Source organism: Cyclopterus lumpus, chromosome 8 (genome assembly GCF_009769545.1).
Source record: "Cyclopterus lumpus isolate fCycLum1 chromosome 8, fCycLum1.pri, whole genome shotgun sequence".
Classification (NCBI taxonomy): Eukaryota; Metazoa; Chordata; class Actinopteri; order Perciformes; family Cyclopteridae; genus Cyclopterus; species Cyclopterus lumpus.
In genome coordinates, this window is record NC_046973.1 from 15181344 (window position 1) to 15197409 (window position 16066).

The window sequence follows — 16066 nt, forward strand, 5'->3', positions numbered from 1 at the left end:
AATATAAGGTCAGAATGTGGGTTTGAGGAGGCTCTGTGTGCATGCAGCAACTTAAAGGAGCAGTCTGTCGGATTTATTAATATAATATTCACAACGATGTTCCGATTAGTGTGTAATGACCTGAAACCGAGAGTCGTTATCTTCGAAGGGGCTCGTTTACATCAACACGGGGACGAGGTCTTGCCCAGAAAGGACGCACCAATCACTGGCTCTGCAGCCTTTCATGATGTAATGTCCGCTGAAGGCCTCCGCTGTCCTCCCACGCGTAGAGCAAAGAGTGTTCGCAGTTGGATGCAATCTGCAACCTCACCACTAGATGCCACTGGATCCCGTTGAAGGAAAACTCCTCCGTAAACTGGGGGTTTGGACCCAAAGGGCGATTGCATGGCCCCAGAACACAATAAATGATGCTTCACGCATAGAGACATTTAATGCATTATTTATCCTGCAAGAAAAAAAGTCTTCAGTTTGACTGACACGTGGATCAATAGTTAATAACAACATTTTCATTTTGATGTTTGAAAACAAAGAGACTCGTTTAAAGTGGATAGTGGGGAATAGAGTGGGTTGGAAAATGGGTATCACCGAGTCAGCAGCTTTTATATGGACGCTGTATAAAACCTTAATATAGGGAATAAATAATATTGGGATATACGAGATTACAAATAACTTTCTTAGGACGTAAAATAGCGTCTTTGTGTGGAGAGCAGCAATTTGGTAATGGGAGAGTGCATTCCAGTAGCATGCACAACAACACGAGTGGGAGGAGCAGTTAATATGACACTTGTTTACAGTGCATGAAACCCAAGATGAGGCCGATATGGCGCAATAAATACCTGTGGAGAATGTGAAAAGAACGTTTATAGCCGTAGTTAAGTTATAAAAGATTGAAATAGACCAGGGCTAATTTTATTGTTTCATCACTTTTTTAAAGGTAATGGGTGACCCAACTTTCTATGAAGACCTTGAAAATAAATTCTGAATGAATCTTCAAAACTGCTTCTCAACAACAACCAAATATTAGATCCACGGGCTTAATATAACAAATGCACTGTATCCCGCTCCCATTAAGCATTAATGTCTAGAAGCTGGTCTATTCCTCCGTGTTCCTCCGAGCCTTTCTTTCGTTTCCTGTACTCCAGAGCAGGGGCTATATGTCATTTCATATAGGTCAAGCTCGTTTAGCAAATCTACATTCTCAGTGAAGGCAGGTCACTCGTGGAATGCTCTGCCACCACACATACGTTCACAAAACACGTACAAAACGTTCAAGCATAACCTGAAGGAATGGCTTGTTGCCAATCAGGTGTGCAATCATTGATATGCTCTCTGTCCTGATGCTTGTTTCGCCTATATGTGCATTTGCTTTTTATGTGTATGTTGTATTGTAGCTGGGTTTGTTATGCCTGATGCATGCTGCATCCCGTTATGTCTCTGGTCTATTGTTGTACGCTTTCTTTTGGCTGTATATTGGTTTTGTTTATATGTTGTTGTCAGTTTGTCTATGAATTTTATTTCCATTTTATTTTGAGATTTTGTTATTTTAGGCTGCCTTACAAACATCTGTCCAGGGACAGCAGATGGAAATAAGCCTATCTGGCTAACTCTGGCTCACTTACAGTCCAACTGTTGATTAGTGTGCATTGTCCCTGCAAAATAAATGAATAAAATAAAAAATATTGAGTCAGGTTTTTAATGAACACACGCTCGCTGACACATTCGCTGATGGCAGCTACTTGGCAATGACCATTGACCTCTAGTCTCATCATTTCCTCTCAGTGACATAACAGGGAATCCTTTTATTAGATCCATGGACTCCCTCTCCAGAGATGACAGCGAGACACTGATGAATGCGTAGCCAGAATTCCTGTGGGTTTAAAGAGGTCAAGCCCAGGGGTCAAGCAGGAAATACCTCTGGATGTAAACTCTATTTTGTTTTCGTAGGACCTGACCTGCACAGTGTTCATTGACCAACATGCGGGTTGTCATGGATGCTGCTCGTCATTGAGGGCTCTGTAGACATCTGAAATGTTATTTTGTATTAGCCATGCTCGCCGTGTGGCTTAAGGATGGCAACATTCGCGGCCAGTCAACCACTTTGGTCCGGACTAAAATATATTGTTTCATTAGAGCCACCATGAGTTTTGAGTTGGAGGGATTGATTTGAACATTTCATTTATTGCCCGACTGAATTTTGTTGTATTTTAACAGTTTCATTTTCATGCCCCCACAATGTCTCGGGCTTCTTTTTAGCAACCAGAAGTGGGTGGAGCTAAGCACAACCAAACGCTGAATAGGACATTTCTTAGGTGGTTGGAATTAACTCTCATGAACCAAAAACATACTCTGAAAGGGTTAAAGTTCTGAGATGAAAACACAGACAACTCCCAGAACAACCTGCCCTAAAGCATACCCTTTATGGCCTATTTGAAGAAGACTTGAAACTAGAGATTGAGACCATAAACTCATGTTTACAATGTCCACTGAGGTAAAACATCAAGTGAGAAGCAGAGTCCTTTCCTCATAGACTTCTATACAATCTGACTTCTTTTTGCAACAAGAGTCGTCGCCCCCTGCTGGCCAGTAGAAATAATTCACGTTTCAGACACTTCCACATTCAATTACTTCTACCGATGATCGCAAACTGCTTCCTTCGACTCCACATGACCTCGGCATCCTGACCTCTCCAAACTGCTACTTTGAGATTAATATCTTGACCCCAGAGAGATAAAGAGAGAGAGAGGGAGAGAGAGAGATTTACAGTTCACTTGGAGCCACGAGCATTTTGTTGGCTGTAATCTCAGCATTTCTGTCTACTGTGAGCTCACTCTTTATGGGGACTGAGTCAGATGCAAACAAATCTCTAGAATACTCTTAATGCTCCATAAATTATACAGATATATTAGTCAGAGTTGAACGCATTGTCACACACACACACACACACACGTGTAGATCCACATTTTTCCTGAGAGCAAACACGCGTCTATACACACACACACACACACACACACACACACGCGGGATAATCCCTGCCCGTGTTTTGGTCGGTCCCTTATCTGAAGTAATGGCGGCTCAGAGCCCTGATTCGTTTCCCCCTCTCTCTAAACAACCTCTGATACCGCAGACGCATCATCCTGCATATTTAACGCGCGCACATCCATATGCACAGGCGGGCCTTTTATGCCTGCAATCATTTCTTTGTTTTTTTGAGGCACATTTGTTTCATCAACCTAATGTGAACATGACGGGCACCGTCGGTTCATTGAAATGCAAATTGACAGATGAGAGGGGAGCGCATTTATTATTTATTTTCCACCTTGAACGGGGCCCCCCCCCACTCACCTTTTTTAATGTCATGTCACATTATCTGATGTCACCTGGGACAGAGCCTTAATAATGGGGATGAATGAAGCTGTCAATGGACGGGGAACGGGTGTTTTATACTGACAAGCAGGCAGGGAGAGATGGAGGCTTTATTATATATTATTATACACTTTATTAACCCGCTGAAGGAGAACAGATCAGCTGGTGGTTGGGCTGTGGGTGCAGATGTACATTTAGTTAGTAGCTGGCTTAAAAGAAATGGCTTTCTGACATTTGTTTTACGGATATTTACATTCCTGGGAAGCGTTTGAGTATTTTTAATGGTTTTCTGGCTCTTATCAACTGGAACAATTTCATGTCTTCCTAGAAAACTACGGACAAGAGAAAGTTATAGCTGATAGGGATGGGCGCTTTTAGATTGGCTACTTTAAAAATGGAGCTCATTTGTGGGACCAACATTGAAGCTGCTGCTGACTTTGTCTTCTTAGCCTGTTAACCCCTATGTTCTTCTACTTGGGCTTCACCATGTTAGGAGCGTCACTGTTGCGTAAGAGTGGGATTTAAAGCCGTTACACTTAACACCAGTTTAGGCGACCTGTTGTGTCACTGCTGATTGTCGCCGTGGTAATCTGCATTTCAGCTGGCCTGGCAATCTTTGGTGCGTGTGCGTGTGCGTAATGCTTGTAGACCTGAATGCACGATGCCAGAGAGGTGCTCACACAGGTGCACATCATCGACACCGCTCTGAGCTCAGATCAGAAGTGCTAAGTGAGATGAATTTGGCGAGGAGGAAAAGCGTGCGTGCGTGCGTGAGTGTGTGTTCGCGCCTGTTTGTGTCCGTCAGCGGCTGAATGACTGAGTACAGCAGCAGCTGGGACCGACTGCTGGATCACAGATTCGACATTTGACACACACACACACACACACACACACACACACACACACACACACACACACACACACACACGTCTTACTCAGTCCTGCAGCAAACACAGCAGAAGCTCTTCTCAAGCTGTGCAGTAGCTCTGATACAGTAGCTTTGTGTATATATATGTATAATATTGCTTTTTTATTTCAACAACACAATACATTTCAGGAGGATTTTGTTGTTGAGGACACAAGCCGAGTCCAATCAAGGAGCTTTTTTGAAAACAAGGAGAAATCCCTTTTTGATGGTCTGTCTTCTTTTCATAATATGTTACTTGGCTTTGAAGAATATTCCTTGATAGCAACTTTACAATCGTCAAGAGGATTTACAGTTGTTCAGTTTTGCGGATGTACAGACTTGTTACAGCTGCATACATCCAACACCTGGATTCCGCTACACTTCCTGCCTCCTTGTTTTCGTCGCGCCTGAGTGTCATTCAGAGTAATTCTACGGTTTGATCGCCATGCTGAAACACCTGCCCGGTGTCCGCATCGACCCTGCCCCTCTCAGGCCTCCGTCAATCAGCAGGGACATGGATGAGAGAGCCCTGCGCTTTGAGTTGGAGCGGCAGGCCTGTCAGAGTCTCAGACAAGGTGGGATACCTGTTGTGTGTCGTGCTTTATGAAGGCAAACTGATTTTAAACTGTGCGTAGCCTGGTGGGGGAATTGCTTTGACTGCAGCGGCACCATTTAGCTGTAAACTGGCTAAATGGGCGATATTTGCTGGTTACTGTCAATATAGAAAACGGCATATTAAATCAGTGTACAGGCCTTCCTCCGAGTGTCATCCAGGTTTATTTTCTGGGGCTCAGGTGTTAAGTGGATCAAATACTCTACAAGTGGCTGGGTTACAGTTGGGGCTCGGCCAGCCTGGGCACAGCACACTTTGCCTCGAGCACATGAACTCAGCAACCTGTTGACTGGAGAGCGGCGTGGGCCTCGGACCAAAGTAGCAGTTTGGACCCATTTAGGAAAGGACAAACTCCAAGAGACTCTCAGGGATGTCTCAAGTGAAATGGCATGAATTGAGCCAACTCCTACGAATGCGATTTGAGGTTGTTATTATTATTATTATTATTATTATTATTATTATTATTATTATTATTATTGTTGTGTGTTGCTCAGTGTGGTTTCCTGTGGACTCTAGCAGGGCACGTTTTTTTAAAACAGATGGGCATCATTACAATTAGTGGTAATAATGAGATAAATTGACAGAAGATTAACCAAGCAAAGCTGAGACTTATTCTCACCACAAGTGGCCGCTCCTTCTCCTGTGTGTGTGTGTGTGTGTGTTGGCAATTGACAGTACAGTCCTTTTTAATTCCAATGGCCGCCCGGAGAGATTGGGTTCCAAGCGGTTACAACATGGACACGAATAGAAAACTGAGTCAGAGGGCGACAGTGGAGGACCACAGGTTGGAGATAGAAACAGAGGGTACAAAGAATAGGAAGTGCTGTTCTGAGGCATGAAGGCGAGTTGACAGAAAGACAATAATTCCATTACAGAAACATGTAGATAAGGAAGCACGTTTAATAGCACTCAATCACGATTTTAATAATGGGGCGAATTACAGACAAACAAATCCACAAGGGTGTGCTTCCGCAAGGTGTTTACGCTGTTCGGCCGGCTGCCCGGACGAGGCCCTCGTGTGTGATTATTAGAATTGATCTTGTCTGCATTAGACTGTTGTTGAGGGAGGGTGCACTCACCGTTATGTGGTGGCATTTGAGCAATGAACACACTTTCCCAGAATAGATTCTGTATCAGCACATCGCATCACTTGCCTGCCGCCTCCTGACACAAATCATCTGCCTCGAAAACATGTGTTTTGTGTGTTTTGTGTGTGTGTGTGTGTGTGTAGGCTACGCTGGCGGTAAGCTGAGGTATTAAGATGTGTGTTTTATTTCTGCACGTTTTCTTATGCCGGAACTGCGTAGGCATGCACACGTTTTGCATGCTTGAAACAAGTGTGCGTTTTAGTTGGTCTCGTTCGTCATGCCTCGTTTTTTGCCTCCAGGAACCAGTTAAACTTTTCCCGCTGCCGAGGCAGGAAGCTGCAGCCATCCCGCGTCAGCCTCGTGCTCCTCACAGAAATACACGCAGATTGTGTGAAGATTCTCCCTGCAATAAGCAGAGCTCAGATGCATTGAGTAAGAAGACGTTTCCCTCGGGAGTTGGTGGAGACCAAAACGGAGGTAAAAGGGGAGTGAAGATTGGACTTCCATCAGCAGGTGGCCCCGAAACAAGACTCCAAATTAAAGCTAATGTTGCTCCCAAGTGGCCAAACAAGTAGTTGAGAACAGCACATGGAAGCACTGCTTAAACATATTTAATGTATTAATGGTACTATGTTTCCTTTACTAAGGTTCCTTTGTCCTCTGAGTTGTACTTGAGCTTGTGTGCCCTGATTACAGCAGTTTGGTGAGGTATTTGCTAAATGTACTGAGGCACTTTTCTGGCCCACTATCCACCTTTTTAGATGCTATCCACCTTTTTAGATGCTATCCACCTTTTTAAGATGCATTTCCTGTCCAGATCAAATGCAATATTAGTTTGCTGGTTTGAACCTGACTGCTGATCAAGTGCTGTGTTTGGAGGATCGCTGTGCCGAGGAAAGTTGAGCTACAGTTTGAATGTCATTGGGGCGATTGGCGTCTGTCCAGAAGTGGCAGCAGTAAATTTTGGACTTTATGGATTTGTCCTTTCCCAGAATGACGCAGCAGCAGCGCGGGGGTTTGGTGTATGTTCCCGACAAAAGAGGAGAGCATGTTTGCGTGTTTAGAAAATGAGGATCTGGTGTGTAATTGAATGAACAGCATGCAGTTTGCACTGGAGGCAATGTCATGTGTTCAAGGTGCTATCTTATTACTGGTAGTTGCCTCGACAGATATCCCACTTTGCAACAGCTCTTCACTGCAAAGGTGTGAGCTAATGTCGTGGCTGCAGATGGTCCGGGTGTGGGACTAAAAGAGGCCTCCACCCAAATTTTTTTTTCGAGATGCCCTTTTTCTTTAAACTTGTAATGCCGACTCCATGACTCACCTATGCCGGAGCTGCCGATCTGCAGAAGATCATTTCCTGACCGTTTTAATATTTTCTTTTGGGAAGCTCGCTCGTTCCTTACATTTTTTTTTTTCCCCCCCGCTGTTCTTTTTCACATGCAAACATGCACAGTTGGCTCTGAACGCGGTGAGTCAGAACGCTTCTCTGAGCGCGTGTGAACGTAGAGCACCGTGACCCCGAAATGCAAATGTCCTGCTTTTAATGATAGTTCCGTGTCGGTATCTGAGCCTCCGTATTACACCTGAGTGGAAAGACGGAAGCGCACAGGTCTTGGGGAATAAGTGAGAATAATAAACATCTGGATCTCCTTCCTTTTTATGGGTCTTGGTCACACAGTCTTCTGTGGTGAGGAGCTGTGACACATGCAGCAGTGAAGCGTACGCACGGCTTTTTTAATCAACTACTTGAAACAGGAAACCGTCTGCGCCGTGGTTTCTTAGTATGTTCATGCTTGTGTGTTTCCCTTGCAGTGTGTCGCATAACCTTTTGGTTGTCTTCTCACAGACGACCACAGAGAACTAATTCTGCTCATCAGCAGCTAGAACCTCTGTGAAGAGCCTTCGATGACCCGATTGTTACTTGCATTCATAGACAGAAAGCCTCCTTCTTTGATGTGTTCCTGTATACTCGCAGCCACGTTGTGAGTACACGCTGCTGCCTTTGTGGCTTTCTGTGGCCGGGAGCTGAGGTAGAGATGATGTCTGCTCGGTGTGGCCACGCTTTCTACTCATTCTGCACCGGCTGACTTGTGTTTTCTTCTGCTTCTTGTCTCCGTCTTGGCGTTCAGTTCTCCAGCTGAAGCTACAGCAGAGAAGGTCCAGGGAGGAGTTGATCAGCCAGGGAATCATGACACGTAAGTAAAGCAAGGCAACGTGTTTGAGAGGACGGTGTGGGTCCACGTGCTGAAGAAGTCCTCGTTTCCATTTTTGAGGAGATTCAGACTATAATTTGTTCACAATGTCGGCCTTTTATGATTATTTAACGCTTTGCTGATGCAACCATTTCAAAATCACGATTGGTCTACAATGTTCTCATTCAGTGTGATAATGAAGCAGCGATTATTTTCAATGTTGACCTATTTTATTGATAAAATGTCACTATTTGGTCAAACCTAAAATGCCTGTAACTTCTCACCCTTGATGCAGTCAAATAGCTTGTTTCTGCCAACCAACAGTCCATTCATCAATGCTATCCAACTTATAATAAAAAGAAAAAAGCAAACCATCAAATCCTCATATTTAAGAACAGCTTTGACAAAAATAATTAGGCAATTATTGCAAATGTTGCAGTTACATTTTCTGTTGATAAAGTAATTAGAATGATATACAATTGAACTAAATGGTCCAAATTGGAACTTGCCTTTTGTCTCACCATAACCAAAGCAGAAGATTAATATGACATTTGTTCTATATACTACTTTAAAACAGTTTTTTTAAGTTCAACAAATTATTTTTAGTTTCAGCCTCAGTATTTAGTCCATACACATCGCCAGGTAGACTAAATATTAGAAGCTTTTCTCAGTATAATTCAATAGAATTCTCCAAAATGACAATGAGTCACATCACTAGAAACAGTTTCAACAAAATGGAAACTGTGCTCCGAGTGAAGGGAGGAAGTGTTGCGGGGCGGTTGTGTTCTTTTTTTAACTATCAGCTGAGTGTCCGTTTCATAAAGTTGATTCTGTTTCATGCTGAGGTTTTTTTTTATTCACTCGCGGCCTGTGAGAATCAGCCGCGTTCGCCTCACAACTTGAGTGCTCGGAAGTGATATAGATTGTGGTCAGGACGGCGCCATCGTCTCCCAACCGGCTTCAAAGAGAGGTGAATCAAGACAACACTGCAAGCGTCATCAACGACATCCGTTTACCGCTCTCTATCTGATGGAGAGATTTCCCTGTGCGCCATCAAACTCCAAATATTTTGACTGTTAGTGCTGATTATATGCTGTTGGCTTTTCTTCCACGTCTATTGAATAGAAAATGCGTCTGCAGTGTTAAGAATGCCGTCGTTATCATCCCATACCACAAGAAGAACACCCCGTTCCGATATTAATAATTATTTTAGAGAGTGGCCCGCCTATTATAATCCCATTTAGTTTCGAGCACACTAGTGCCACCTTTTTTCTCTCTCGAAAAATATCTAAAATACGTTTTCTCAAAGGAAGCGCTCCTATTTTTGTGCATCCACCTTTTATTGTTCTGCTTCACACACACACACAAACACACACACACACACACACACACACAAACACACACACACACACACACACACACACACACACACACAAATGCACACTACTTCCCTTTTACTATACAGAGCCGACAATACAATAAGTAGTTCTTATCTTTGTGGGACAGACGGCATTAATAACGAGCAGGGCTCAGACCTCATCCATTGGGGAGCTACTTTAAAATGAAAAAGATGCCAGTAGAAATTCGCCATTGTTACCAATGAGGAGACAAACGGTGCCGTTGAGGTTCTTAATTGTCTGTGAGTAGTGAGCATAAACTGTACATGGTTTCTTTGTAGAAACCGACTGGGACGCCGATCCAAATGTTTTGTCCACGTGGTCTCATCCAATTAACCTCTCCACGCTCTTTAACCAAGGGCTCGTTGCTTGATTAGGTGCTTGTTTAGTCTCCTTCAATGTTCATGGGAATTACGGTATGTCCCAACAAGCCCCGCTGTCGGCATTGGTGATGTGACCAGAGCGGAGACTCTCACGTGGAGACAGGAGGTCAATGATGTCCTGCTGTCCTCGACCGCAGGTCGGCATGCCGCCTGACTACCGCTTAGAAACGGTGAACTTTTGGCTACGGGGCGGAACAATTAGCGGCTGACATTTAGGCTATACCTTTTCGTGTCACATGACCTTTATCATCATTGTCCCTGTGGTCTCTCATGGAGACAGACACCACTTAGTGTACAACAGCGGCGATCACCACCGGAGCTCCACATTTGCATCTCTGACTCATCTCGTCCTCCCGCTTGTCTTCTTTACTAGATTCCGCTTCGCTAGGCGTACTATATTTTTCTAATTCGGGTTTTATGATTCGTAGGAATAATCAGTTGGTCAAATGAGTTTGGCACAGGTTGTCATGGTTACCTGGCTCCAACTAACTCTCAGGAAGTGATAATTACAGTTCAGCGAGTCAGCATAACTATAATAATATGCTACTATAAATACAGTATGTTGGACGATAGTACGGGCATTGTGTATGTAGCGCATAGTATGCAATTTTTGTTTTTTAATTCGTATGCTGCGGGTACAACAGACTACGAGTCATTTTCCATAGAAGCAGTTGACGTGAAGCTAATCTATAACATTTTGTCAACGGATTTAAAGTTAGATTTCCATTTTTCTCTTTTTTTTGTCAAACAAGAACATTGGAAAACGTTGACGGACATATTTATTCATACTCTTTGGTGATGAAGTCAACACTTTCTCTCGCTCTGGGTCGATGGTCTCACAAATGTTCACTTGACCTCGCTCAACAATGGCGGTCGTCCTCTGGCCACCCTTCTGTGATCGAGTATCTTTATCACTCACTGTCCCTCCATTCGGCCTTCCACATTCCCATTAAAGAATAATCTTTTTTAAATGAGAACTTGTGTTTCTTCCATTAGCCGTGCTGTGCGTGGGTTCATTTGGCTCAGCGCTATAATAAGCTTGCAGTGTGAAACCCTGCCTAGCATGTTATTTATACACTTCTCAGATGTGTAAAAAATGTTTCTCAGCTAAACCGTAATGTGCTGATGAAGTCTTTTTTTTAATATCTGTTAGCGAGAGCAATAAAAAGAGCATCATACTGGATTTACACTTACTCGTGGAGCTGCTACATCTGTGGTCTATATAATGTGATGACGGCAACAAACTTGGCATGTTGAATTGTTTTAGGTACGTGTGTGGCTATTCAAGTAATACACAGAGGGGAGTTTCTTGAGCAACAAGCCAGTCGGTTAACGCATAAGAAAAAGGAAAGCCCCGGTTGGCAGTGGACTGAACATCAAAACACAGCCACCGCCAGAGGAAGTGAGGCTGCTCCATGTTCTCAAAGTTTAAAGACCGGGAATTCTGGTTAGCTTTATGGCAAGAAGCCACGATGCAGCCACTCATGCTCATAATGGGGTCTTTTCTCTCTGACCTCACTCCGCTACTCTCTATTTCCTCCTCTTCATTCGCCCTTCGGTGTGTTGTTCCATTTTTCTTCCAGCTGCCTCTCTTCATCTATCGTCCTCTCCTCGTCTTCCCTACGTTCGGCTTTCTGATGCGCCGTCTTCTTCCTATCCATTTTGACCTCTTACATCCCTCCAAGACCTCATTTTGTGCTCATCCATCCGTCGCTCCCTCCATCCCACCCCTCATTTTTCCCATGTAGCTGACTGACAGGTGGGCTCAATCCCCCTTGTGGATGGGTGAGAGGTCTAAGAGGGTCTATGTCCCCAGGGAGTGCAAGAGTGAGTGTGTACCAGCAGTTTGACAATGCTCAGCGACGTGAACTCAGGCTTGAACAGGTACCAGCAGTCTCGCCCAGGGTCGCTAATTTTGTGTGTGTGTGTGTGTGTGTGTGTGTGTGTGTGTGTGTGTGTGTGTGTGCGCAGTCAGAAAGTATTAGGACAGCAACACATTTTCTGTTAGCTCCAGCACATTGGAGTTGAAATGAACTGAATTGGCCAGTCACAAACACACCACTGTTTGGCCATTTAAAAACTTATTTTTGTGCATGTTTGAGAAACAAATGGACATGGACGCCCTCCCATTAACCTCTCAGTTCATTGGGTTGGTTCAATTCCAGTGTGCCGACAGAAAGCCCAAAACAGGGGAAAAACAAACATATTTGAACTGCGTGTTCATCCTGCATTGTGTTTGTGTTGCACTGGGAGAGGAAGTTAACTCGCTTTAGCTGTCTGAGTCTTTCAACTATCATTTAATCTGAATGCTTAAAACACGATAAGCTAAGAGGGTTGGACATGCATGTTATAGCTTCATGACATACATCACCTTTAAGAATGGTGTCAACCTTTTTATAAGCTTCACAAGGGCTGCTTGCTACATTATGCTGCAGTGTTTCGCCATGAAGAATGAAAAGGCCCGTCAGATTGGCGATCAGATGCTATATTGATGACTTAAGGGTTGATCAATGATTTTTATTTATTCTGCTTCCGCTCACCAAACACTGTGCTCCATCAGCGTAGTTGACAGAGCTGTTGTAGCTCATGGGTAGAGGAGTCATCCTGCAACCGCAAGGGTAGTCGGTTCGATCCGTATCATCCCCATAGTTCCACAGTGTCTGCTCCTTAATGATGGGTTGGAAGGTCCAATTTCATGTATGTAAAATAAGGTAATATGACGATTATAAATTTCTTCGAAAGCTTCTTTCTCAATTGTGGCAAACCGTCTCATCTTGCATCAGCTGCTGTGTACTGGACCCGTCTCGTGCTGCCTTGCTTTGTTTTTGGAGCCTTTTCCCAATATCCTTGGCTAACAGCAGCTGCGATGCAAGCAGTGCGAGCATCAATAAATTGGTTGTCTGCACATCCCTCACTGGCGCACACCTTTTTCACATGGCGTTTCAGACATCTGGGTAAACCCCATTATGTCCCCCAAATACAAGATAGTCGGTTGTTCTATGACACTATGACCCCTGCTGGCTGTTTTACTGACGTGCGGTCACGAAACTCCCCCCACCGCTTCCTACTGCCGCCGCCCCCTCGGTGACGTGAGATCGCCGATAGGCACCAAGTTAGATATGAAAAAAAAAAACCTAACTCTGATGATTAGTTTTAGATTAGCTAATTTATGCCTACGGGAGAGTATGTGTGTGTAGCCCAAGTTCATTCGCGTGGGTAAAATGTCCAAATCTAGGTTTACACCAACAATGAATCTATGTTCAGTACCCTAATAACTTCCTTATTCAACCCTGCCTCTTGTCTGTCTTATCTTACAGCCTCCTCTTCATTCATAGGGGCTTGGTCAACAAATATACATATGCCAGGTATATACAATGTTCAATTTACAACTCCGCAGTGTCATTGAGCAAATCAATCTGAAATAGTTGTTAATAAAAAGCATGTTTTTTAAATGGACCCTGGCCTTTAAACTGATCCCCATCGTGCTCGAGTTGTGTATATTGCTGCTCAATAACCTGCTTGCTTATATATTCTTCCATGCAATATAACATTAGGTTTAGATTCTTGTTTTAGAATCATAAAGCCTGTACGGATGTGCTGCATTTAACTCAGCATTTTGGTGTCATCACAACCCTTTAGGCTTTTAGGTGTCTAGCACCACTAATCCCTGGGTTTTTGCATAATCATAGGCTTGCAGCAAGTCTTGCTTGAGTCATTTGGGAATGCTGAACAGATTCTATAAATTTCACTGCGGTAAAGAGACTCGTTGGACTGGAACCTTCAGAGTCTAGCCCATTACACCACTCCTTTTACCTGTTAGTGGGACCACTGCCCAGGCCATTATGCATTTAGTTCTGTCATGGAATATAGGAGCAGGCCTTGACTACGCTGGCATGGCACTCATAATGAGAGACAGGAAAAGCTTTGGCAATGTAGGAGCAATATTTCTCCCCATCAGTTAACCTATTCAGACTGAACTGGAGCTGAACTGGAGAAGCAAAGAGCCATTCAAAGTCATTTTCCTCTCCATTTCCCTCAATGGCATGAATGTACACACTGCCATGTTAATGTACTCCCTCTCTCTCTCTCTCTCCCCCTCCCTCTCATTCTTTATCTCTCTCTCTCTCTCTCTTTTTTCTTCAAGCCCTGAAAAGTTCAGCTGTCTTCCACGAACAGAGACGGTGCTTGGAACGAGCTCGGGTGAGAAGGCCTTCCTCGATTTGATCAGTGAACTGTCCGGTTTCAAGCAAACAGCTATCTCTGCATATGCCAGAAAAATATTATATATATATATATGTGTATATATATATATATGTGTACATACACACACACACACACACACAGACACACACATATATATATATATATATATAATATGTATATTATAATTCTAAGTCGGTATTATAAATCCAAAGGTGAGTGATTGTCAAAATGTTTTGCTCTGTCAGACTGAGGACTATCTCAAGAGGAAGATCAGGGCTCGACCGGAGCGATCTGAACTGATCAGGATGCACATCCTGGAGGGTAAGTGCCACATAGAGCCTCCTGTCTGTCTGACGGCAAATAGCTCAGAAGGCTCCTAATGCACTGCAACAGAAAAAGAAAAGTACATCGTTTTGTTTCTGCGTGCTTCCAGAGACGTCAGCAGAGCCGTCGCTTCAGGCCAAGCAGCTGCAGCTGAAGAGGGCTCGCATTGCCGATGATTTGAACGATAAGATCTCCCACCGGCCGGGGCCCATGGAGCTGATCCACAAAAACATCCTGCCTGTTCACTCCAGCATTAAGCAGGCCATCATAGGTACGCCGGGCCAGGTTTCAGATGGATTATATTTGATCATCTACACTCCCCCTGAATGTCTGTGTGTCACTTGTCATGTCATGGGTTGCATCCGCCCACACCCCAAAACCACCCCACTCCCCCCTAACCTCACCACATGGGAGTACCTCTTTGTTTTGTTGTTTTTCTGCCCCCTAGTGGCCACGAAATACTGAAAACACCTTTAAACACAATATGCCCTGCTACATGTGGAGGAGGGAGGTGTAATATACATGTGAAAGTGTAATACATCGCAACACACCCACAGTGTAAGGCTCCTGACAGGATGTCCCTACACACAGACCCGCTTGACAGACAGGAAGTCCCCTCTCTGCTGTCAGTTTTAGATGGCAGAACCTGTTAATAAAAAAACTCATTCTCTTTTATTAAGAAAATTACACACTAATTGAAGAGTTAGGACTCTAAATGAATGAAAGGGATTTTAATCAGTTGCAATTTGGGCATAGTGACAAGATGTAATGACCCCAATTTCACCCTTTTCCATTATAACGGCAACAATAAAAGAAGAAGGAAAAAAAGGAGCCGTTCTGTCAAACTGTTATCGTACATCTCCAGTCCAGTGCTGTCAGACATTAGATGATGAGATCAGAGTCGCTGGGTCCAGCTGCTTGATTGATGTGTGGAGGAAAGAACTCTGAGATTCAATAACATTCAGCCTCAGTGGATTATCCATCGCTGTCGCAGCCGTACAATAAACACAATTGCATTACTGCCGGTTATTGTGGGAGCACTGGGAACACAAGAGTTGCACACGGTCGACATGCAAATATACAAACGCACGCACGCACACACACACACACACACACACATACACACACACAGACACACACACAGGCACGCCGGAGCAGTGAGGAAGTCATCACATTATTGGATCAGAGGGTGTTAAATCAGCCCCATGTTGTCTTTTCATTATCACCTGCTGATGTTAGATTAATGACCAGCGGTGTGTTTTACATCGCTGTCTGCTGCACTGTAGCAGCTCCTGTAATTAAATAACACACATGCGCCAGCAAAAGGAAAGTCTCTATCCTAGTCTAGCAAATCCCTGTAAAGACTCGAGAGTCTGCATAATAATGAAAAGATGATATGATATCCCTGAGGGAAATATTAGCAGGACCACGACTTGGATTAATTCCTGTGCTGGAGGTCGTTTCAACCTGATTCTCATTTGTCTTTTTACGTTTTCATACAGTTGTTTTTTTTAAAATGATTTATCTGTTTTGTATCATTTGGCTTCTTTATCTGTAGCCCGGCAAACATTTTTGTGAAGAGAATATCGTTGG

General features: G+C 43.9%; 1 protein-coding gene across 1 annotated transcript in view; it reads left to right on the plus strand.

The window, feature by feature from the left end:
• LOC117734758 (myocardin-related transcription factor B-like) overlaps nucleotides 1-16066 on the plus strand; it is a 33024-nt gene that overhangs the window by 5854 nt on the left and 11104 nt on the right. The window contains 5 exon segments of the mRNA XM_034539024.1: nucleotides 8104-8169; nucleotides 13264-13311; nucleotides 14091-14146; nucleotides 14395-14470; nucleotides 14583-14744. Of these exon segments, the coding sequence (XP_034394915.1) occupies nucleotides 8104-8169; nucleotides 13264-13311; nucleotides 14091-14146; nucleotides 14395-14470; nucleotides 14583-14744 (408 nt within the window).